Raw genomic sequence first — 24,841 nt, 5'->3', positions numbered from 1 at the left:
AAACTTAAAAAAACACATGAATAGAATGCCATTGGATATTTTCTCATAGAGCAAATAAAACATGAAATTACAAACTATCCAGGAAACAATGAAAATAACACTTTTTAACAAAACCTATGGAACAACACAATGTGTTTAGGTGAGTGCTAAGTCGCTTCAGTCCAACTCTGCAACCCTATGACTCTGCCAACCTATAGACTGTAGCCTGCCAGGCTTCTCTGTCCATGGGGATTCTCCAGGCAAGAATACTGGAGTGGGTTGCCATACCCTCCTCCAGGGGATCTTCCTGACCCAGGGATCAAACCCGCATCTCTTATGTCTCCTGCATTGGCAGGCGGGTTCTTTACCACTGCTGCTGCTGCTGCTAAGTCACTTCAGTCGTGTCCAACTCTGTGCGACCCCATGGACGGCCTCCTACCAGGCTCCCCCGTCCCTGGGATTCTCCAGGCAAGAACACTGGAGTAGGTTGCCATTTCCTTCTCCAATGCATGAAAGTGGAAAGTGAAAGTGAAGTCGCTCAGTCGTGTCTTTACCACTAGCGCCACAGAAATGCCCGCGTGCATGCTTAGTCACTTCAGTCATCTCCGACTCTTTGTGTCCCCACGGACCATGGCCCACCAGGCCCCTCTGTCCATGGGATTCTCCAGGTAAGCACACTGGAGTGAGTTGCCATTTCCGTCTCCAGTGATAAAGTAGGAAGTGAGTGAGTGACATGAAGTCACTCAGTCGTGTCCAACTCTTTGCAACCCCATGAACTGTAGCTTACCAGACTCCTCCGTCCATGGGATTTTCCAGGCAAGAGTACTGGAGTGGGTTACAGAAATGCCTAATCACTATCATTAACCTAAAAAGATTAAAACTAAAGGCAACTACCACTCATGTTGAAGGCTCAGAGGCCAAGCAACAAAGAAATAAAAAAGAGGGAATTAATAATAAAGGCTGAAATTAAGGAAATGAAAAACCAAAAAAGTAGAAATGATTAATAAGTCCAAAAGCTGTTTTTTAAGATATACCAACAAAATAGATAAATTTCTTCTGAGACTGATTAAAAATGAAAGTGAAAGTGAAAGTCACTCAGTTGTGTTGGACTTTTTGTGACCCCATGGACATATACATTCCATGGAATTCTCTAGGCGAGAATACTGGAGTGGGTAGGCTTTCCCTTCTCCAGGGGATCTTCTCAGCCTAGTAATCGAACCAGGGTCTCCTACATTGCAGGCGGATTCTTTACCAACTGAGCTATCAGGGAAGCCCAAAGGAAAATGAGGAGAGAATCAAACTTTACAAGATTAGGAATTTTCAAAGGAGATATAAACACAGATACAAAAGAGATTTTTAACATTATAAAATCTATGACCACAAACTTGAAACCCTAGGACAACTGGATAGTTCTCTAGCAAGAGAGAACTATCTATAGCAAACCCAAATACACCAACTACAATAGATCAGATTGGAAAGGTCTATTATTAAGAAGGCACTAAGACCGAGTGATTTCAGCTAAGAAACAGTAATTCATTATAACAGTAATGCCAACCTAAGAACAGTAATTCAGTATTATTTAAATTATGTCGGAATGAATGAAAAGGGAAACAATACATTTCATGAGTCAGCAAAATTTTTAACACCAAAACTTGATATAGTAACCACCCTACACCAAAAAAGGGAAACTATAATCTTACTTTTTAAGTTACAGATGAAAAATTTCTAAATAAAACATTGGGAAGCAGTATTTAGGAATGACTCAAGACAATAACACAATATGACCAACCAGAGCTTCATTCAAGGAATACAAGAGTGAAAGTCAATGTAATGAAGTATATTTACCAAAAATCAACAGCACACATCAACGTGCTTAGTGAAAAAAGAAAACCATTTCAAATAAAATTGGAAATCAGACAGGAATGCTTGCTATGGCTATTATTATTTAACACTGTCATGAGGATGTCTGGCAAATGAAATAAACACTGGAAAAAAAGATACACTATTTTTGCTAATTACAGAATTGTATACTTAGGAAATCCAATAGACTAGAGTTAAAAAAAAAACAGTAAACAAAAATGAATTCCATGACAAGCAAAAAAAAAAAAAAAAACACAACAGTAAACAGTCATACCTGGTATAATTAACAAGAATATTTGATAAGGTAACTCTATGACACAAAATAAACTTACAAACATCATTAGGCTTTTCTTATTCTGGCATAAACACCCAGAAACAAAAATGGGAAAAATATTCCATGTACAATAATGAAAAAAGCAATACAATATTGTTATAGACTGAATGTATCCTCCCCAATTCACAGGTTAATAACTTCATTTCCAATGTGACAGTTTCTGGAGGTGGGGCCTTTGAGAGGTAATTAGGGCATGAGGATAGAACCCAAATAAATGAGATTAGTGTCCTGATAAGAACAGGCCAGAGAGTTAGCTAGCTTTCTTCGTGCAGTGGAAGGAAACAGTGAAAAATCAACTGTCTGCAACCCAGAAGAGGGCTCTCACCAGAACCCGACCAAGCTTATACCCTGATCTTGCACTTCTAGCCTTCCTGACTCTGAGATCTCAATTTCTGTTGTTTATAAACCACCCAGTCTAGATGCTTTGTTATAGCAGCCCAAACTGACTAAGACAAAGAGGAATAAACTCTGTAAGGAAAGCATAAAACTTATATGATGACAACCATAAAATCACACTGAAGGATAAATGTTAAAATCTGAGCAAATGAAAAGATATCTATATTCTTTTTTATATATAGTTAAATTTATTTTTTAAATTTATTTCTTTTTAATTGAAGGATAGTTGCTCTACAACATTGTGTTGGTTTCTGCCAAACATCAACATGAATCAGCCATAGGTAGATACCCATATTCTTAGATGGAAAGAGTTAATATCAATTCTCTTAATATCATAAAAAATGTACAATTAAAAAGCAAGTAAGATATGGGCTCCTAAAAGAGGAAAGAGACATTAGGTATTATAAAAGCTGAGGAAATTAGAATAAACTATTGGCTCTACTTAATACCAGTGCATCAGTACTGGCTCATTAATTATAATATATGTACAATACTAATATAAAATTTAAATGGGGAAAATGTGAGGAGTACACAGAAACCCTCTGTACTATCTTCACAATTTTTCTGTAAATCTACAACTGTTTTAAAAAATGAAGTTTTATTTAAAAAATATTTGTTAAGACAATTAAGTCTTTCTTACAAAAACCTATTCTAATTAAATGGATAAAAGTATCTTAAAGTTTAGAGAGAAAAATAAATGCCCAAGAAAGCAAAAAAAGAATGAAAAAGAATAATGAAAGAAAATATAAAGTCACTGTAATTTAATCAATATGGAATATTAGTATAAGAATAGATACATCAAGCTATACTTGGTCACCTGATACAAACAGCTGACTCACTGGAAAAGAACTTGATGCTGGGAAAGATTGAGGGCAGAGGGGAAATGGGATGACAAAGGATGAGATGGCTGGATGGGATCACTGACTCAATAGACATGAGTTTGAGCAAACTCATGGAGATAGTAAAGGATAGGGAAGCCTGGAGCAGTGCAGTCCATGGGGTCACAAAGAGTCAGACACGACTGAGCGACTGAACAGCAACCACAATAATGAGATATATCAATCAGTGGACCAGAACAGAACAGCCAGGAAAAAATCCAGTTTACATGAGATTTTAATAAATGACAAAAATGTATTTCAAGTCAATGGGGAAAGAGTGACTACTTAATAAATGGTGCTGGCACAACTGGCAAGCCATCTGGTAGAAAACAGTCTTCACTCTTAGAAATAAAAAACAAATTCCAGATGGAATAGATGCATAGTATAATAAATACAGCCATTAAAAAATTAAAAGGGAAGCTAGGAAACAACACTTACAATCTGTTTTCTAAACCAGAAAGAAAAGACAGCCATATTTGAGTTTATAAAAATGAAACACAATTTATGTGACAAAAGCTTTTATAAACAAAACTAATAGGCAAATGATAGATTTGGGAAAATACTTGAAAAAGAAGTAACCGGTAATGAGTTAATAGTCATTACCAATATACAAAGTGCTCTTAAAAACTGGCAAGAGACAAACAATCCAGTGGGAAAATGGGTACAAGATGCGACAATGGAATCTATGAGAACAAATCCACACTGCATGAAGATGCTCCAACTAACTAGCAATTAGAGAAGTGCAAATTATAGTAAAATATATACATATATATCTACACATTCCTCTACACCCAATCAGATGAAAGAAAAATGAGAGAGCAACCACCGTCAACAGGATAAAGAGAAAAAAAATTGTTTACAGCTGCTGAAAAGCAGCTGGGCAACTATTTTTAAATTAAAAGTACACTGACACTTCAACCAACAAATCACACTCCTGGAAATCGATCCCACAAAAACAAAATCACAAATAATATGCTTATTACAGCATTGTTCTTACTGCAGAAAAAAATAAAAAGTAACAAAATGAGTTTGCACTGTAAGGTAATAGATAACAATGCATTTATACTGTGGAATATTAAGCAGACATTAAAAAGAACGAATTAATGGTTTATCTTTGATTTGGAGGGATTCTCCTGGATGTATTTTTAAATGACAAAGGCAAGATGCATACAGGTGGATATACCATGATCTCATTTTTAAAAAGTAAACATTGAACAAAACCCTAAAACATATGTGCACCTGAATATGTTTGTGTGTGTGTGTGCACGCACGTGTGTTGTGTGAATGTGAATTTGGAGACAAACATGGAAGGAAACACACAAATTGCTAACAGAGATGATTGACAGTGTGGTAAGGAAGAAGGGTTTCTGGGGCTGAAAAGGAAAAATGGGCAGAATATATGCTATGATTACACTGATATTAAGGAGGTAATGAAAAACTTGCTACAACATGGATTAGGATACATCATGATTGGCATGTGTCCATCCTCCACATGGTCCCCATTCTCAAATTATTTCACAGTCATCTAGCATTTTCTCATTCATTGAACTAAAAAAAATATTAGTTCTGCATGTCAGTGTTGGTAAAGAATCTGTCTGCTAATGACCTGGGTTTGGTCCCTGGATTGGGAAGATTCCATGAAGAAGAAAATGGCAACCCACTCCAGTATTCCTGCCTGGGAACTCTCATGGACAGAGGAGGCTGGCAGGCTACAGTCTAAATTGTCACAAAGAGTTGGACACAATTTAGCGAATAAACAACAATAACATCATGTAAGTATCATAGTCTTCTCATTTGTGCATTTTGTGACTACTGAAAAATATAATTTTTTCCATTAAATATTACCCCACATGTTATCAAATTGAACTTTGGACCCCACCCTTCAAGTTGAGGTATAGTTTAAGCACAAATGCAAATATGTACTTATATATAAAGAAACTGGAAAAAATAAGGAGTTGGTAGTTATATATTTCCGGATTGTTGAATGTCCATAAAGTTTAAAAAAAGTAGTAACAGAAAAATATGCATAAAGCTTCCTATTTCAGTAAAAACAAGCAAAACCCTAATTATAAATGTACAATTAAATATTTTAAGTGAAAAAGAAAGCTTCAGAAAGGATTCACAAAGTCACTGGCCCAGGTTACATAAAAAGGAGGGAAGTAGAAGGGAGGGGGCGATTACTAGCTTTGCTTTTATACCTCTGATATTTTATTACTTCCTTTCCTGCAACAAACAAAAAAGTATTGCTTTTGAAATCTGAAAATATTACGTAAAGAAAACAAAATAAATTGCAAACAACAAAATAAAATAAATTGGGTATTAATGAGTACCTATCTCATAAGATCTATTGTGTAGATTAAATGAGATAATCCATGTAAAGTATTTAGCGTATTAACCTAATATGTTGCAAATGCTCAATAAATAGGAGCTATACTACAAAGAGCAGTGGAAATGGAAACTGAAAAGATAAGGTCTCTGAAAATGACATTGTGTGCACAAGACACTTTTCCTCTATGACTGAATCTGATGTCGTTGGCACTGCAAGGACTCTTACTATAGTAACTATACAGCTCATCAAACATAACGTTAATCGACAGTACAAATAAAATTACAATTAGACAAATAGGATAATTAAACAATACAAAGGAAATGCCAACCTTTTTGCCTTGCAGGTTCTTTAAGAACTTCAAGAACCATTCTGAAGCACTGTGCTCCTGCTCCTGTCACAACCACTCAAGATGAGAAATACTTGGCCCTGAATGTCTCCCTTATAAGGCGGGAGACAGACAGAACACAGTTCATACAGACTGGAGAACGGCGCTAAAGCCCTTTCTGAGGGTCTGCCCAAGTGGGCAATTCATTCCTGAAAGTAGAAATTCCACTCTCAACTTTAAGAATTTCTTTGCTGGTCTGCATCAAAACATGTTACTTTAGTGATAGTCTACAAACGAAAACTGGTCCATCAATTCTATTCTCATTGTCCAACCAACTGCTGAAATAAGTTCATAAATCACATGAGTGTATTACTAGTCTTGTTACTTACATGGAATTGACTTTCTCTTCAGGGCCTTGCACTTGGCCTGTCACAGTGCCTTTGCTGGTATTCTTCACCCAGCCAACCACTCCAATTTTCCTAGCCTCATCTTCAGTGTACTGGTTTCAGGAGAAAACAAGAGAGACAAAGTCCAGCATCACACTTGATCCTAACTTTCAAAGAAGTATAGTCACAAAAAAAGCTGATTTTTTTTTTTTTTTTTCAAAAATATAGTCTATGCCAAAAACTGTGTAGCTAACCTCTGGTAATACCTACATTTACAAGAACCTTTATTTAAATGGTTTTTGTTTTGTTATGCTAAATTCCACATTCAGTAAAGACAAGCACGTTGTGAGAAAATAAACTGATGGTGGGAATTATTTCAGAAAACAATATCCATGATTCTTTTGGAATCCATAAAACTCAGTTGCATTGCCCTCACAATCTCCTAATGCTAAGCTACACACTGTCAATCTGGGTTCCAAACGATGATCACTCCAAGATACTCAATCACTGAGGAAAAATATCTAGTTACAATCAATACAAGTACTGAAAGAGAAGATTCCAATGTTTTCTCTTGACTCTGTACTTGCACAAATATTATAATTATCTATGAGTAAATTTATTTCTCCAATCATTCTTTTTAAAAATTCTTTTTCCCAATTCCAAATTTAGTTATGCTACCGGCACGTGAAAACCCAGAAACATTTTGATTTTGAATTACTTTAACCACATCACAACAAAATTCTGTGGAACCAGTCTACTAGCACTTTTTAGAAACATAGTTTTCTCCTATTTGGAGGCCAGGGTGACCAAGAGCTGTGCACTCTATGCCCAACTAAGTGAAGCAATAAAACCAAGATGATTACAGCTAGGACTGCTTAAGGGCTGGTTCTGAAAATAAGTCTTCCCAGAGAATAATGAAAAAGGAAACAATCTGAATTCTAGGGGAGGGTCTATCTCAAAATACGGAGACTCGACTTATGGCAACCTGTTCAAACTCTCAGAGGTTAGGAATTAGGACCTAGCTAGTGACTCCCAGCTTAAGCAGTAAGTGAGAATACAAGCCACCTTTAACTTTTAGGAAAGGAGTACCAGATTTTAAAAATAGATATTCTTAAAGTATTTGAAAACAAGTAGATATTTTAAAATAAATATTTAAAAGGCAACAAGGGGTTTTAACTTTAAAAACCTTGGGGCTTCCCTGGTGGCTCAGACAGTAAACAGTCTCCAGCGGGAGACTCAGGTTCTACCTCTGGGTCAGGAAGATCCCCTGAAGAAGGGAATGGCTACCAACTCCGGTATTCTTGCCTGGAGAATTCCACAGACAAAGGAGCCTGGTGGGCTCAAAGTGTGGGGTCACAAAGAGTCGGACACAACTGAGCGACTACCACTGTCTTTCACCTTGGAGTCACTTCCTTATTCAACATGGGCATTTTTCATTGTGCATTTCAACATGTGTATCCTTGTTTGGAGAGATTCTTCCATCCAGGACAACTGGAAGATCCCACATTTTGTATTAAACATGTGTGTGTGTTTGCTCAGTCACTTCAGCATTAAGCAAATATAACCAAAATGTTTAACTTGATCACCCCCAGAGAGGTACTTTTGAAATTCACAGAAATATTAATGAAAAACTAGGAAGGCTGTAATGGACTGCTAGTCTGTAGTCTATTTTTTAAAAGACTGCTTTTAAAAGACAGTCTTCATAAAAATCTCAGCCAGTAATTTGAAAGAAATACAAATATTTCTTCATTTGCTGTCAAGGACAAGATTAGAACTAAGTATATAGATAGCTGCTCTGTCTCTGTAACTAGAAATAACAGTGGAGGGAAGGGAGAGATGGCAGAAGATAATAAACAGATTGTGCTGACTTACCATCCTGAAGCAAACACCTGTATGAAAGAAAGATGAAAAGAAATGTTAGTTTGTCTTCCTTTAAAAAACATATATTGCCTGACTTAGCTTTCTAGTTTATTAAACAGTAAGTAAATGAAATAAACAAAACCTTTAATATCTGAATGCCTTCAGAAAGTGCTTTTTTAAAAACTTCTTTCCTTTTAAAACAAAAAGAGAAAAGGAAGACTATTTTGGAGAAAAAGAACAATGTTCTGAAACCAAAGTACAATGAAATGCCAAACTGCATATCATTCTATTAAAATGCTAAATAAAACAAAATAATTACTACAAGAAGAGTTGAGTATGCTGGCATAAAATTTACCTGCCCTCAGCTTTTAGAATGATTTATGCAAGGACTAAATTCAAGTTTAAATGTAATAAAACATTTCTATTTTAATTCCAAATTCTGGAAAAGACAAAAGTACAGAGACAGGACACTGATCTGTGATCACCAAGGGCCGGGAGTGAGGAGAAGAGGGGTGCCAGAAAGGAGCACGAGGGAACTTTCGGGGGTGATTGGACTGTTGTATGTCTCAGCTGTGCTGATGGTGCTTACATGACTTACAAATCTATGATAATTCATTCAACTGTATACTAAAAAGGGTAAATCTTACTGAATGTAAATTATACCTCAATTATTAAAAATTAGGAAAAATATTGGCAAATCACAGGGGATAGATCAAATCCATTTCAGAGAGGTCAATTGCTTTTCCAAATAGCAATTGAGCCTGGTTAAAATGATACAGAAGATGAGATCAGTGGCTTAGATAATTTTATATAGTTTTGTAAGCAGATTTATAACAAGGAATATTATTTGTTTCCTGAGGGGAGTGTACTGAGGTACCAGATGAATATGAAAAAAAAGAGCAGTGGAGCAATAAAGACTGGGTAGTATCACAAATGAAATGTTTATGGGGCTATACAAAAGATTTTAAAAGAAACCTATAAAATGTGGAAGAAAAATGAGTGAGGAATACTGATTTGAAGGAGAATCAGAAAGGCAATCTATTTTATAGATGGAGGGAAAGACACAAGTTAGTAGATACATTTAAAGGGAATGGGTAAAAAACTCAAGAGAAACTTCTGGTCAACCAGACCATGTAAAAGAGGGAAACAAGACAGGCAGAACTGTGGAGAAGCATGCAGTCATTGTATCCTAAGAGAGAGGGGACCCCGGAAGATGCTGACTGAGCAGAGTTGAAGGTTTGGGTCCAGGCATATTGTGCATATCCCTTCTGAGTTTCTCAACAGTGAACTTTCCCAAATAATGCTAGCACTAAGAAAAGAAAGCACATGCAAGTAAAGTAGACAGAAACTGGAAACACAGTCCAGCTCTTTCCTACTCAAACAGTGGTCCAGGAACCAGAGGCAATAGGAACCTGAGGATTTCTAGAAAAATCACTTTCTCAGACTCCTCCCCAGAACTAAAGAAACAGAAACAGGTTGCATCCAGGAATCCAGTTTTAACATGCTCTCCAGGTAATTCCTCTGCCCACTACAGTTTAGAGATTCAGTTCAGTTCAGTCACTCAGTCGTGTCTGACTCTTTGCAACCCCATGAATCACAGCACGCCAGGCCTCCCTGTCCATCACCAACTCCCGGAGTTCACTCAGACTCACGTCCATTGAGTCAGTGATGCCATCCAGCCATCTCTTCCTCTGTCGTCCCCTTCTCCTCCTGCTCCCAATCCCTCCCAACATCAAAGTCTTTTCCAATGAGTCAACTCTTCGCATGAGGTGGCCAAAGTACTGGAGTTTCAGCTTTAGCATCATTCCTTCCAAAGAAAGCGAAGGCTGATCTCCTTCAGAATGGACTGGTTGGATCTCCTTGCAGTCCAAGGGACTCTCAAGGGTCTTCTCCAACACCAGAGTTCAAATGCATCAATTCTTCAGTGCTCAGCCTTCTTCACAGTCCAACTCTCACATCCATACATGACCACTGGAAAAACCATAGCCTTGACTAGACGGACCTTAGTCGGCAAAGCAATGTCTCTGCTTTTGAATATGCTATCTAGATTGGTCATAACTTTTCTTCCAAGGAGTAAGCATCTTTTAATTTCATGGCTGCAGTCACCATCTGCAGTGATTTTGGAGCCCCAAAAAAATAAAGTCTGACACTGTTTCCACTGTTTCCCCATCTAATTCCCACGAAGTGATGGGACCAGATGCCATGATCTTCGTTTTCTGAATGCTGAGCTTTCAGCCAACTTTTTCACTCTCCTCTTTCACTTTCATAGCTCCACCTTAAAGGAAGGTCTGGGAAAGGCTTGAAAAGGATTTATATTGCAGGTAAGGAACTGTATCACAAAGGGGAAAACTTCAACCTTGCAGAATACTGCAGATCTGATGAGTTCCCCAATAATGTTTTTAAATTCATGTTGGTAATAAATCATATACCTGCATATCAATATTGCTTCAGCTACTTCACAATTCAGCAACACTACATGAAAGAAACTACAGACAAAGAAAAGGCAAGAAATCCCAGTGCTGTACTCTAACTGGACTTGGTGTTGGAGCAGAGCAGGCATAATCTATCACTCAGGTTGCTCACTCCACCCTTAACCTCTTCCTGCCAGAAACACAGGAGCTGCCAGAAAGGGAGTAACAGCAAGCTGCCCATTCCCAAGCCCCATCCCACCCCACCCTGACTCCTGGTGAAGAGCGGCATCCTTTCAACATTTATGAATCCCCAGCAGCCTTTCCACCAGCTATCTGTAAACAGATGACAAAAAGGCCATTTTCTTAAGGTGACAGGGTTTGAGGAATTTTTCTAAGAAGTATCCAACACAGTGTAAGGTGAAGGAAATTACCTACTCTAGTCTGTTAATGAAATAGTCTTTTCACACAAATAATGTAAGAATTCAGCAACTCATAACAAGCACACTATTAGACATTGTAATTATCCACTTAACAAATATTCATTAATTGTCTAATTCTAAATGCAGAGAATAAGATGAGTAAATAAGATAGTCCCTGGCATCTAGGAGCTTACGAGTGGGGAAGACAGACAAAATGGCAATTAAAATGTAGACCACAACAGATGCAAAATTTCAGTTATAAAATCATTAAGTACTAGAGATATAATATACAACATGGTAAATATAATTAACATATGAAAGTCATTAAGAGAGTAAATTCTTAAGAGTTCGCATCACAAGGAAAAAAATCTTTTTCATTTAATTTTGCACCTATATGAGATGACGGATATTCACTACTAAACTTACTATGATAATAATTTCACGATGCATAGGTCACATCATTATGATGCATACCTTAAACTTATACAGTTGTTGCTGTTTAGTCTCTAAATCATGTCCGACTCTTTGCAGCTCCATGGACTGTAGCATGCCAAGCTCTTCTGTCCACGGGATTTCCCAGGTAAGAATAGTGGAGTGGGTTGCCATTTCCTTCTCCAGGGGATCTTCCTGACCCAGGGATCAAACCTCTGTCTCCTGCATTGGCAGGTGGATTCTTTACCACTGAGCCACCTGGGAAGCCCCCCAAAATGTATACAGTACTATCAACTATATTTCAATAAAAATGGGGGAAAATTTTTAATAAAACAGAACAATTATGAGTTGTAAAATGCATAAATCAGGATGCAAGTGGGCGTTCACAGGACAAACAAATGACAGTCCTTGGATGATTTTAGGGAAGGCTTATTGAAAATATGTTTAGAGTTGAGACTTGGATGATGAGCAAAATTTAGTATGATGAGAATGGAATAACATTACAAATGGAAGAACATGTGCCAAGTCTCAAAATCAAGAACATGGGTTATTCGGATACCATACATGGTCAAATATTCAAAACCATGTCATTGCACTCATTTTACCAATTATTTCTAGCCTCAAATTTCATTTAAGACTTGCTAAAAAAAAAAGTTTCTGTTTCGACTATTTCTAGAAAAACAGATAATAATGTCTTTACAGCCTCGTCCTAGTTATCCTAATCTCTCAACTGACCCACAGTAATGGCCCCTTCACTAGTCTCTTTACGTCTAGCTCTGCCCTCCGACAGTCTAGTCTCCATAAAGCAGCCACAGTGGTTTTCTTTCCTTAAGTGAAATCACTGCTTCCACACCTTAAAACTCTCTGGTGGCTTCCCCGTACACTCAAAGATAGTCTGGTTACCACAGCCTCCAGGTCCCTTTCTAATCTCCGTCTCATCTCTTAGGACTCTCCTTTGCTCATTCCATTCCAGCAATTTTTCTTCCTTGTGCCCCTCAAAATGCCAAGTGTGTTCCTGCCTCAGAGCCTTTGCATTTACTGTTCCCTCCGCCTGAAATGGTCTTCCCTCTGCTCTCCTCATAACCGGCTCCTTCTCATCGTTCATGTCTCTGCACCAATGTCATCTCCATAGAGAAATATTCCCTAACCAATTTCTCTAAAACAGCAGTGCACCCCTATATGTTTCTGGGATATGCATAACACCAATTACCATATGATATTATTATGGATTTGTTTACTTTTTTAAATTTCCTGTCTACGCTGTCAGTTATATTTGGGCTGAATTTTCTCTGTCTCATTCATCCCTGTGTCCCCAACATCTAGACCAGACTTTTGCACATAGCTGTTGAATAAATGAAAACAACATAGTTGTTGAATGATAGAACAACCAGCTGATAAATATTTAAGTGAAATGTTTCATTGTCCTGTAATAGCTTATTATTAACACTGCAAATATACATGCAACTATATTGATTAGAATTTAAATTTCATTTCAAAGTGATGATGATAAATTTACTGCACTCAATGCTGGAAAAAAATTATAAGAATTCTGTGTTGATTCTAGTATAACTTTACTACTTTATCTAAAGGATAATATAGAGTGCGTGGCGTATGCGTCTGCGTATTTATACAGTATATACTATAAAGGGTAGCAAAAAGTAACTAACTAATGCTTAAGTTGACAAATCAAGAAATAGTAATATGAGTACATTGCTTATAAATAACGGCTTAATGACCATAAAAATTGAAAAAAGAAATGTCTTAATTAGTTGTCTTATAGAACTTAAGAGGCCTTGGGACTAGGAGACTAGAATAGGATATGTAGGTGACTGTATTTGTAACCATGAATGGTAAGGGCACACACACATTTATTTAAAAAATCTTAATACGATAGAACTAAAGGACTGTCCTTTACATTTAAGAGAATTAATTGTAGGCTAAGTTCATACTGCTTGACAAATTGGGTAGATAAAAAAAGTGTTACCCATTGCTTTAAGCAGTGATTCAACTGAAAAAACATAAGACTGAGATAAATCATATATGAAAGATTCAATATGTACTTAACAGAAATACAGGTTGTCTTGGTTATAAATAAAATATTTTGAGATTGAGACCATGGAGATGAAAGGCTTTCTGAAATATGTCCTTTTGCATCAAGACTTGGAAAATACCAAATGTAATTACTATGCTGTTAAATGTAATTACTATGCTGTTAAATGCAATTAATATATGAATATCTGTGGCAGACACTGTTAGCTGCCTACACAAAATCCACTTTCCCCTTGTTTTCTAACAGAATTTTTATGTTACTTTGGGGCAGCAACATGCTCTTCTGCATTTCCCAATCTTCCTTCTAAGAGGGGGGGGCCCATGAGATGTAAGCTGAGACATCAGCTGAAGCTTTCAAGAAAGCTCATTGACAAGGGATGACTCAGCCAGGGGTCCATCTTTGTATCCTCTCCTCCTGACTATATGGTGAGCGTAATGACTGGAGCTACAACAGCCATCTTGAAACCATGAGGGAAAGCCCAAGGAAATCGCAGAGACCTTGGCCGTGACATCCCTGAGGGATGGGGCAGGTGAGGAGTAGGGAATGAAAGGAACTGTGGGGCAGGAATTCTTTGGCGGGGGGTGATGGAAATGTTATAAATTACATAGTAATGATAGCGGCGAGTGCTTCCCAGATGGCTCAGTGGTAATGAATCCACCTGCCAAAGCAGGAGATGCAACAGACGTGGTTCAATCCCTGCGTCAGAAGGATCCGTTGGCGGAGGGCATGGCATCCGCTCCAGTATTCTTGCCTGGAAAACTCTATGGACAGAGGAGCCTGGCAGGCTACAGACCATGGGGTTGCTGAGAGTCAGACACTATTGACCTACTGAGCATGCACGCGTGCTGCAGATTTTACAGCTCATTTCTGGAGGAGAAAGTCTCTTTGCCCTTGTAATAGTTCCTTTAATGAGGAGAAATATCCATTCATGTGTCACTCCTGGCCACTCTTTACCTGTTCCTGACTCCTCGTTGGGGACATGCAGTCCAGTGGGTAAGTTTGGAAGGAGAAGCATACGTAGGCCAGGTGCTTCCTCCTTTTCTTTCTGGGAGCTACTCAAAGGAATCACCCTTTCTGCTCTGCCCATAGAGGAAGCCCTGCTGGTGTCTGGGGTGCTGTGTTCAATTCTGCAGTATAGATCATTATAACATTCACTTGCCTGAAGACTGACACCACATCCCCAAAACTCTGCCTTACCCGTTGTCTTGTATGCGTGTGTGCGTGCTAAGTCGTCTCAGTAGCGTCTGACTCTATGCAACCCTATGAACTGTAGCCCGCGAGGCTCCTCTGCCCATGGGACCCTCTGGGCAAGAATACTCGAGTGGACTTGTCAATAATTCACATAATGAAGAGTGGTGTTGTTTACCGGGCCCCTCAACCACAAGCCTTACTTTAAAGCCTTAGAAGGAATGTATATCAAGATGTGTCAGGACCTCCAGGCCATTAGCTTTCTGAAGCAGTGGACCATGCAGAAATTAACTGTTCAAAGCTCTATAATACACTTGGAATTTTCCCAGAGTCTTTCTGAAAATCCTCATCCCTAGTTTGAAGCATACTGTGTAACAGAGGGAGGTCCACATAGAAAAAAAGTGAATGTGGCCACAGTTGACCAGTATTGGCTGGAATTGAGCACTCTCGGGACTGGGCTTGTATTGGAGATGATGCTTCCATGAGCTTCCATGGCCTCTCTGCACTGCTTCCACCCTGCTGGCTAAAGAGAAGGGAAGCTGATGTGACACACGCAGGATTTTTACAGACACACTGCTCTAGAAACTGGGACAGACGTCAGCTGCTTCGGTTATGAGTGCCTCAAATACAATATGCCACTGAGTCCAGGCTCAATCAGCTGCAACCAGACCTTGCTTTGTGAAAAGATGTGTCAGGCAGGAACTCTGAGGTGAGTATTTGCAAAGCAAATCATACTTTAAATCCACAAAAAAACCACTAGTTTTAAAAAAAAAAACCATATGATGGATTTTAAACATCAGTGCCATTTCATGAAAAATCAAATTTTCGTATTAAACTGTACCCCCTTCATCTTGGGATTTGACTGTGTGTGTCAATTTTGAATGCAGGAAGCCATCCAGTCATTACCTTACAAAGTAGCCCTTAATGACTTTAAACATCTTTCACTGTTAGAAAGGTCTTCCTTCTATAGAATAAAATTCTGCCTCACCTCCACCTTTCACCATCCATCTAGAATCTGTCCCCTGGGGCTACACACCATGGCATGTTTCAAATAGCCTAAACAGCCATTATACTACTGTTTCTTCTCTAGGCCAGCTATCCACAAGCACTTCAATTTAATTTGAGATACATGGGACTCCATATCAGAAGCACAGCCTGTAGGAGGTATAAAAACAAGCTAGCTTGACCTTTAAAATGCCATCCTCATTATCTCGGAAAAGGAAACGGCAACCCACTCCAGTATTCTTGCCTGGAGAATCCCGTGGACAGAGGAGCCTGGTGGGCTGCTGCCGATGAGGTCGCACAGAGTCGGACACGACTGCAGCGACTTAGCATGCTTGCATGCATTGGAGAAGGAAATGGCAACCCACTCAAGTATTCTTGCCTGGAGAATCCCAGAGACATAGGAGCCTGGTGGGCTACAGTCCACGGGGTCGTAAAGAGTCAGACACGACTGAGTGACTTCACTATACACTATACACTACATTGTTGTAGTCCAGTAAGGTACTCCCATTCTAATCTGAGTCAACACCATAAACTGAACTGCTGAATTTCTAATGTACAGGTGAACTAACATATTGCCACTATCCACTTCTCCAAGTGTTGTTAGTACTCACCTGAGCATAGGTAAAGCATCTACATACACTGCTTAATCAGTTCCTCTTTCAAAGGTGCAGATTATATTATTCTCAATAGCTAATTATGTATGGGAACATAGCAAACCACACCATAGACATGAACCCTCTAAAAACACAGGTCAGTCCCCTACTCCCCTGTCCCTCATCCTAAAGCCCCCAAAGCAGCAGAAGTTGATGGGGAAAAAACATGGAGCTTCTCGAGAATGTGGAGATGAAGTACAGGACAGAAAGGGAGGTGGAAAAAAAGAGTAACTTATAAGAGTGGACAAACACTGTCTCAGCCAGGTGATCAAGGTTTTAACATCAACAGTGGTAAGTCATGCTGATAGTGTGTACATTTGATACAGTGTGAAGAGAAAAGCACTTTACCTCTGCAGTCTTCCTCCTGATAACCCACAACCTTGGTCTTATAACAAAAATACTAGACAAATCCCAGTTTGGGAGCATTCTACAAGGTACCTAGCCTCAAACTACTCCTCTAAACCACCAAGGTCATGGAAAACAAGGCAAGTCTGAGAAACTAACACAGCAGAAAGAAACATAAGAGGACAAAATGACTAAATGCAATGTAATAACCTAGATGAATCCTGAACCCAAGAGGACTTTAGAAAACAGACTTTAGTTAAAAATAATATATCAGTGTTGGCTCACCAGTTCTGACAAAGGTACCATACAATGGAAGAAGTTTACCATAGGGGAAACTGGATGTGGAGTATACAAGAATTCTCTGTATCTTTCTAACTTTTCTATAATTCTAAAACTTCTATAAAACAACAAAAAATAATTTTTTTAAAAAAAGGGAAGGGATGGAAGTGTAGCAATGGAGGGCAGCTGCAGCCTGATGGAAGAAATGTCCACATACTGAAGTATGGGGAAGTCATGCTGGCTCATCCAAGAGTTGCCTTGACTTCTATGCTAACTTAAACAGTCTATTTGTGGGTTATCAAACATACACTGTATATGTGCTTTAACTATTAAATAAAAGGGTGTATTACCAAGAAGTAAAGTATATTCATGTTAAAGATTAAGGGACTTCCTTGTCCATCGAATGGTTAAGACTCTGCACTTCCACTGCAAGGGGCATGGGTTACATCCATGGTTGGGGAATTAAGATCCTGCATGTCACACAGTGTGGTCAAAAAATTAAAAAATAGTAAATAAAATAAAATAATAAAGATTAAATCCCTCCCTTTCTGGAACACCAATGCTGATGCTCCTTCTATGATAAGACTTTCTTCCCAGCTGCTAAGGTTAGTGACTCACTGTGTACATGCCAATCTATTTCTTTGAAATCTTGAAGGAATGAATCCCTAATTTGTTACATGCTCTTTGTTTTGATAAGATATAAGATATAAAAATCATGCTTCTCCAGAGCAGTTTCTCATAATTATCTGAGGGACTGTCTCCCAGGCTATAGTCCTTAGTCTGGCTGAAATAAAACTCTTTCCTATTCCTATTATAGATTGTTTTTTGATTATTTCTGTCAACAAGTCTACAGCTCTATGTGTGGACTTTGCAGAAGGGTCTGAGAAGTAAACCCACTATTTGTAATATTATTTCCATAATAATTTCCCTGAGTTTCAAACAACCAACTTATAAACTATTTCTTGAAATGCAATCTGTTTGCAAATTAGGGTATGTGTATTTGAGAACAAGGAAGAGTATATTTGACTCCTGGAACATTTTGACTACCATTTTGTCACCAAGGATGATTTAAATTCAAACATTCTAAATATTACAGCATACGTTTTTGGCTAGAAAGTATTTTCTGGCATAAGCTCCATCAAGCTACATCAATTCATTGATCAATTTTCTATCAGGACAGGACAGTCATTTTCCATTTTTTCCAATTTTCATTAAGAATAGTCTCATTTAAATATTTTCACGACAATTTATCAGTCTATATTTTGTCTATATGTCCTTATATCTTGCTCTGTGGTAAATTTACTTTCATAACCATTATTTCTAACAAGCCAGTATTCACTAAGATTTTTATTATTCTATACTTTTAAAAGATCTCTTTATTTTTCATTTTATATTATTAAATTAATTTTTTAAAGTTTTTATTATTTACTGTCAATAGTTTCTACATTATTATGACTCAGACAAAAAGCTAATGGTTTGTAATTATTTTCTTAGGTAAGCCACTAGAAAATTGTGAGCAGTTCTGTGAGACACAGAGAGACACAGGCTGGTGACACTGCCAACAAGTAACAGAGAGAGTCACAGACCACGGTTTTGAACGAGCTGACTGCTCACTGACCAGGTCAAATGTCCTTGGAGGCAAAATGACCATAAAAACATCCTTAGGGTCATCTGGAATGATCTAGATGTCCAGGTCCAAATGTCCTACATCAGTTTATGTACATGCTCAGTGCGTAGGTTAGGAGGAAGGCAAAATAAATATGCAAAGGGCATTGAGAGGAGGAGTGATAGGATATAGTGACTAAGAGCACGGGCTCTGGTCGCAGTTCAAATCCCAGTGCCGCCACTTAACTCACTGTCACCTGGAAAAGTTATTTCACTATGTCTTAATTTCTCCACTTGTTAAATGAGGAAGCTGGCTGAGGTCATAGGGTTGAGGATTAAATGAGTGCAGAGCTTGGCACATCCTAAATCCTCAGCAAATGTCAGTGTATATTTGTGCAAATATGTGACTATGGGTTTGTCCCACATACTAGGCCTTGATAAGCCAATAGTATGCATGTACTCTCACAACTTAATGACTGAAAAACAACTCTCTTCCATTTAATACACTGTAAACAACAGAGGTTATTGCCCTAAATCTGATTTTTAAACCTGACTGTTTATGTATGGGGCTTCCCAGGTGGCGCTAGTGATAAAGAACCCACCTGCCAATGTAGGTGATGTAAGAGACTCAGGTTCAATCCCCGGATCAGGAAGATCCTCTGGAGAAAGGCATGGCAACCCACTCCAGTATTCTTGCCTGGAGAATCCAATGGACAGAGGCGCCTGGCAGCCAATGGTCCATAGGGTCAGAGAGTCAGACACGAACGACTGAGCCCACACGCTCAGCATGGGGCTCAGGATGCTCAGCACAGGGAACACTCTCAGTAAATGCCACACACATGCGTGTGCGCACACACACTCAACTACTCCCATATCTGTCTAGTAAACAAAACACTTTGTCAAGTGACCTTTGTCACCATTTTCATATTTTATGTCATGTTTTATGTGCTTCAATGACTGTGTCCATTTTCAATGTAGATTACCATGTCCCTGGGTATACCAAAGACATGGTAAGGCATGAGGCGTACAAGGCATGAATAATTTTAAGTAATCAATTTCTTTATCTTCAACTCCAATATATATATTTTTCCCCTAAAACTGACCTGTCTTGAGGAGACAACAGTAGTCTGTATTTTCTTTTCTTATGTCCCTTTCCAGTCACCCTTTGAAAAAGGGGCCTATTTCTTTACAAAAGACATGCTTTCACCCATTCTTTAGCTCATTCAGGTACCTTGCCTCAAGGTGCAGAAACCTCTAAGTACCAAAATACAAAGATAATTTAACCTTCTAATCAAGGTTTCATAAAACACCCCCAGCTTTCTCCTGAAGACATGAATTTCCAAATAAATTTACCTTCTAATGTTTATCATACTTTTAAATGTACTTATATTATTTTCATCAAATGTATTCTAATAAGAGTCACAATAGTAACTTAAGCCAGAATTTAAAAAAAAGAAAAAGAATAGAGCTTTATGGTCAAAGGAAATTAAGAAAATATATTATACACACATATATATGTACAGACATACTGCAGAACAGTTCAGTGGGTCACCAATCAGAACCACTCAAGCATAACACTCAGGTAAAATTCTATGGGGGAAATTGAATAGAAATCAAATTCAAACAGAAAACTTGGGTGCAATCTCAAAAACAACAAAATGATCTCTGTTCTTTTCCAAGTCAAACCATTCAATATCACAGTAATCCAAGTCTATGGCCCAACCAGTAATGCTGAAGAAGCTGAAATTGAACGATTCTACGAAGACCTACAAGATCTTGTAGAACTAACACCCCCAAAAGATGTCCTTTTCATTATAGGGGACTGGAATACAAAAGTAGGAAGTCAATAAATTCCTGGAATAACAGGCAAATTTGGCCTTGGAGTACAAAATGAAGCAGGGCAAAGGCTAATAGGGTTTTGCCAAGAGAATGCACTGGTCATAGCAAACACCCTCTTCCAACAACACAAGAGACGACTCTACACATGGACATCACCAGACGGTCAATACCAAAATCAGACTGACTCTTTGCAGCCAAAGATGAAGAAGCTCTATACAGACAGCAAAAACAAAAACAGGAGCTGACTGTGGCTCAGATCACTCCTTATTGCCAAATTCAGACTTAAATTGAAGAAAGTAGGGAAAACCAATAGACCATTCAGATATGACCTGAATCAAATCCCTTATGATTATACAGTGGAAGTGACAAATAGATTCAAGGGATTAGATCTGATAGAGTGCCTGAAGAACTATGGACAGAGGTTCCTGACATTGTATAGGAGCAGGGATCAAGACCATCCCCAAGAAAAAGAAATGCAAAAGGCAAAACTGGTTGTCTGAGGAGGCCCTACAAATAGCTGAGGAAAGAAGAGAAGCTAAAGGCAAAGAAGAAAAGGAAAGCTATACCATCTGCATGCCGAGTTCCAAAGAACAGTAAGGAGAGATAAGAAAGTCTTCCTCAGTGATCAATGCTAAGAAATAGAGGAAACAACTGAACGGGCAAAGACTAGAGATCTCTTCAAGAAAATTAGAGATACCAAGGGAACATTTCATGCAAAGATGGGCTTGAAAAAGGACAGAAATGGCATGAACCTAACAGAAACAGAAGATATTAAGAAGAGGTGGCAAGAATACACAGAAGAACTATACAAAAAAGATTTTCATGACCCAGTTAACCACAATGGTGTGATCACTCACCTAGAGCCAGACATCCTGGAATGTGAAGTCAAGTGGGCCTTAAGAAGGAAAGCATCACTATGAACAAAGTTAGTGGAGGTGATGGAATTCCAGTTGAGCTATTTCAAATCCTGAAAGATGATGCTGTGAAAGTGCTGCACTCAATATACCAGCAAATTTGGAAAACTCAGCAGTGGCCACAGGACTGGAAAATGTCAGTTTTCATTCCAATCACAAGGAAAGGCAATGCCAAAGAATGTTCAAACTACCGCACAATTGCACTCATGCTAGCAAAGTAATACTCAAAATTCTTCAAGCCAGGCTTCAACAGTATGTGAACCGTAAACTTCCAGATGTTCAAGTTGGATTTAGAAAAGGCAGAGGAACCAGAGATCAAATTGCCAACATCCACTGGATCATCAAAAAAGTAGGAGAGTTCCAGAAAAACATCTACTTCTGCTTTACTGACTATGCCCAAGGCTTTGACTGTGTGGATCACAACAAAATGTGGAAAATTCTCAAAAGAGATGGGAATACCAGACCACCTTACTTATCTCCTCAGAAATCTGTATGCAGGTCAAAAAGCAACAGCTAGAACTGGGACAACAGACTGGTTCCAAACTGAGAAAGAAGTACGCCAAGGCTCTATACTGTCACCTTGCTTATTTAATTTACATGCAAAGTGTATCATGCAAAATGCTGGGCTGGATGCAGTCCAAGCTGAAACCAAGATTGCCGGGAGTAATATCAATAACCTCAGATATGCAGATGACACCACCCTTATGGCAGAAAGCGAAGAAGAACTAAAGAGCCTCCTGATGAAAGTGAAAGATAAGAGTAAAAAAGTTGGCTTAAAACTTAACATTCAGAAAACGAAGATCATGACATCCAGTCCCATTACTTCATTGCAAATGTATGGAAACAGTGAGGGACTTTATTTTTTGAGGCTCCAGAATCACTGCAGATGGTGACTGCAGCCATGAAATTAAAAGACACTCGCTCTCTGGAAGAAAAGCTATGACCAACCTAGTGAAGTGAAGTCACTCAGTCGTGTCTGACTCTTTGCGACCCCATGGACTGTAGCCTACCAGGCTCCTCTGTCCATGGGATTTTCCAGGCAATAGTCCTGGAGTGGATTGCCATTTCCTTCTCCAGGGGATCTTCTCAACCCAGGGATCGAACCCGGGTCTCCCACATTGTAGACAGACGCTTTACCATCTGACCCACATTAAAAAGCAGAGACATTACTTTGTCAACAAAGCTAGTCTAGCCAAAGCTATGGTTTTTCCAGTAGTCATGTATGGATGTGAGAGTTGGACTATAAGGAAAGCTGAGCACCAAAGGATTGATGCTTTTGAATTGTGGTGTTGGAGAAGACTCTTGAGAGTCCCTTGCAAGGAGATCCAACCAGTCCATCCTAAAGGAAATCAGTCCTGAATATTCTTTGGAAGGACTGATGCTGAAGCTGAAACTCCAATACTTTGGCCATCTGATGCAAAGAACTGACTCATTGGAAAAGACCCTAATGCTAGGAAGGATTGAAGGCAGGAGGAGAAGGGGATGACAGAGGATGAGATGGCATCACTGGCTCTATGGACATGAGTTTGAGCATGCTCCAGGAGTTGGTGATAGACAGGGAAGTCTGGCAAGCTGCAGGCCACAGAGTCCCAACGAGTCCAACAGAGCTCAGTGACTGAACCGAACACTTTCTGTTTTGAACGAAAGATGGCAAATATTAAATCGCCACCATATTTATATTCCACTGGATAAATTTCAGTGATTTTTAACATTTAATTTAGAAATAATGGTAGTTCCAGTAAGCCAGACATTACATCCTTCGCAACGATTTAAACTTATGACGGAACAAAAAGAAGATAACAACATAATAATTCCTTTAGGAGCTACACTGGCAAAAGTATTACCATCCTACAAAATGAAGCCTCCAACACCATCTAGGAGTCCATTCTGAAACAACTCAACCACAGTAGTTTCAGTGGCAAGTAACGGGGGTCACCAGATCAGGGACCCTCCTCTTTTCCTCCCCCACTTCAGTTTGCCTTCTTGATGCGGACCCCTCGCACTCCCTTAGACGGCCCACTCCCAGCGCCCAGCTGTTCCTCCTTCTCCCTGCCCGGCTCCCTAAGGAATCTTCGCTCTCCTCCCCCGCCCACCCCAGCTCTCCTGCGCATGCGCCCTTGGTCTCCTTCCCGCCGCTGTTGCTGTGTCATGGCCGGGCGGAAGTCCCCGCCACAGCGGGGCAGGGGCTCCTAGAGATGGGCTGTGCTTGTCGCAGCTTTCTATTCTTCCTCCCCAACACCTCTTTGATCTCCCGCTGTAGGCGGTCCCCTACCCTGCACTCTCCCGAACACTTCGTAGTCCACGGATTTGAGTGGCCTGGCGGTAGACATGGCGGCGGCGAGCCCTCTGCCGAGGAGCCGGAGCGGGGTTCGGGGCGCGGTGACTGCGGCGGCCGCGAGAGGGAGGGGGCACATGGGACCGCTTGGCGCACCCCGCGTGTGACACCGGCCCGGGACGCGACGCGCCGGGGTCACGCGTTGGGAGGTGGCAAATGAGACGGCGGGGACTGGGAGCGAGGGCAGCCCGGGATGCCTGGAAGGCAGAGGCGGCGGGGCCCACGGCGACCGGAGGGCTCCTTGCCCCGCCCCTCCCTCCTGGGGGAGCCCGACTCGCTTCCCAGGAGGGATGCCCGCTCCGCGGCCTTGCGGCTTAATGGACCGCGTCGCTCCTTCCTCTGTGTCTGTAAACAAAAGCCGGAGGCTCGGCCCAGATGTCGGTAGTTTGGTACCCTAAAATGATTGCTTCTGAAATGAAAGATCTGCTAACCCAGTATTTCAGAGTACTTGGTTAGTAAATTTTTATTAAACGTTTAGGTAACTGCCACATCTAGGAAGTGATTTTGAGCCGTTCTTAACGGTGGCAACAGCATCTGCTTCTCTATTAAGTCAGAAAGGCTTTGGGCCTGAATCCATATTCTAAATGGATTCTGATATATTCTAGGACGAGAAACTTTAAAAATCTAAACGTGTTAAACAAAAAATCTTGTCTGCTGTTAACGGATATAGCTTTTTTAAAGGTCTTTGTTCAGTAACACCCCCAATTGCCTGGAAGGTTAAAGCAGTATATACTTTAGAAAATTTTACTTCCTGGTGAGACTGTTAGGTCTTAAAGCAACCCACCACGCCAAAGAATGTGGATGCAGCTATTGATAATCTGCTGCCTTCTAGAATTACAAATCCTTTTACTTTTGAGAATTTGCCTTTTCAACGTATTTATTGGTTTTAGTACTTTGAGTCTGGCCACAGAGTTAAAACAATCTTCTGCAATCTGGTTCAACATTATGTGCTATTTCTTTTTTTTTATTTTTTTTTTTAAATTTTAAAATCTTTAATTCTTACATGCGTTCCCAAACAT

At 39.5% G+C, this 24,841-nt stretch overlaps 1 protein-coding gene across 2 annotated transcripts in view; it reads right to left on the bottom strand.

The window, feature by feature from the left end:
* The window catches only part of ACYP2 (acylphosphatase 2), a 183,982-nt gene extending 159,837 nt beyond the window's left edge, over positions 1-24,145 (bottom strand). Inside the window, exons 1-3 of one of the 2 annotated variants that reach the window (XM_018055239.1) lie at positions 23,760-24,145; positions 8,360-8,376; positions 6,491-6,600 (exon numbers count right to left, since the gene is read on the bottom strand). In XM_018055239.1, the coding sequence (XP_017910728.1) occupies positions 6,491-6,600; positions 8,360-8,376; positions 23,760-23,901 (269 nt within the window). In that variant the 5' untranslated portion in view covers positions 23,902-24,145. The remainder of the gene's footprint in view (positions 1-6,490; positions 6,601-8,359; positions 8,377-23,759) is intronic. The other variant, XM_018055240.1, reaches the window with a different exon arrangement.

The sequence above is a fragment of the Capra hircus genome, chromosome 11 (assembly GCF_001704415.2).
Source record: "Capra hircus breed San Clemente chromosome 11, ASM170441v1, whole genome shotgun sequence".
Classification (NCBI taxonomy): Eukaryota; Metazoa; Chordata; class Mammalia; order Artiodactyla; family Bovidae; genus Capra; species Capra hircus.
This window is presented reverse-complemented; position numbering and strand designations above follow the sequence as displayed.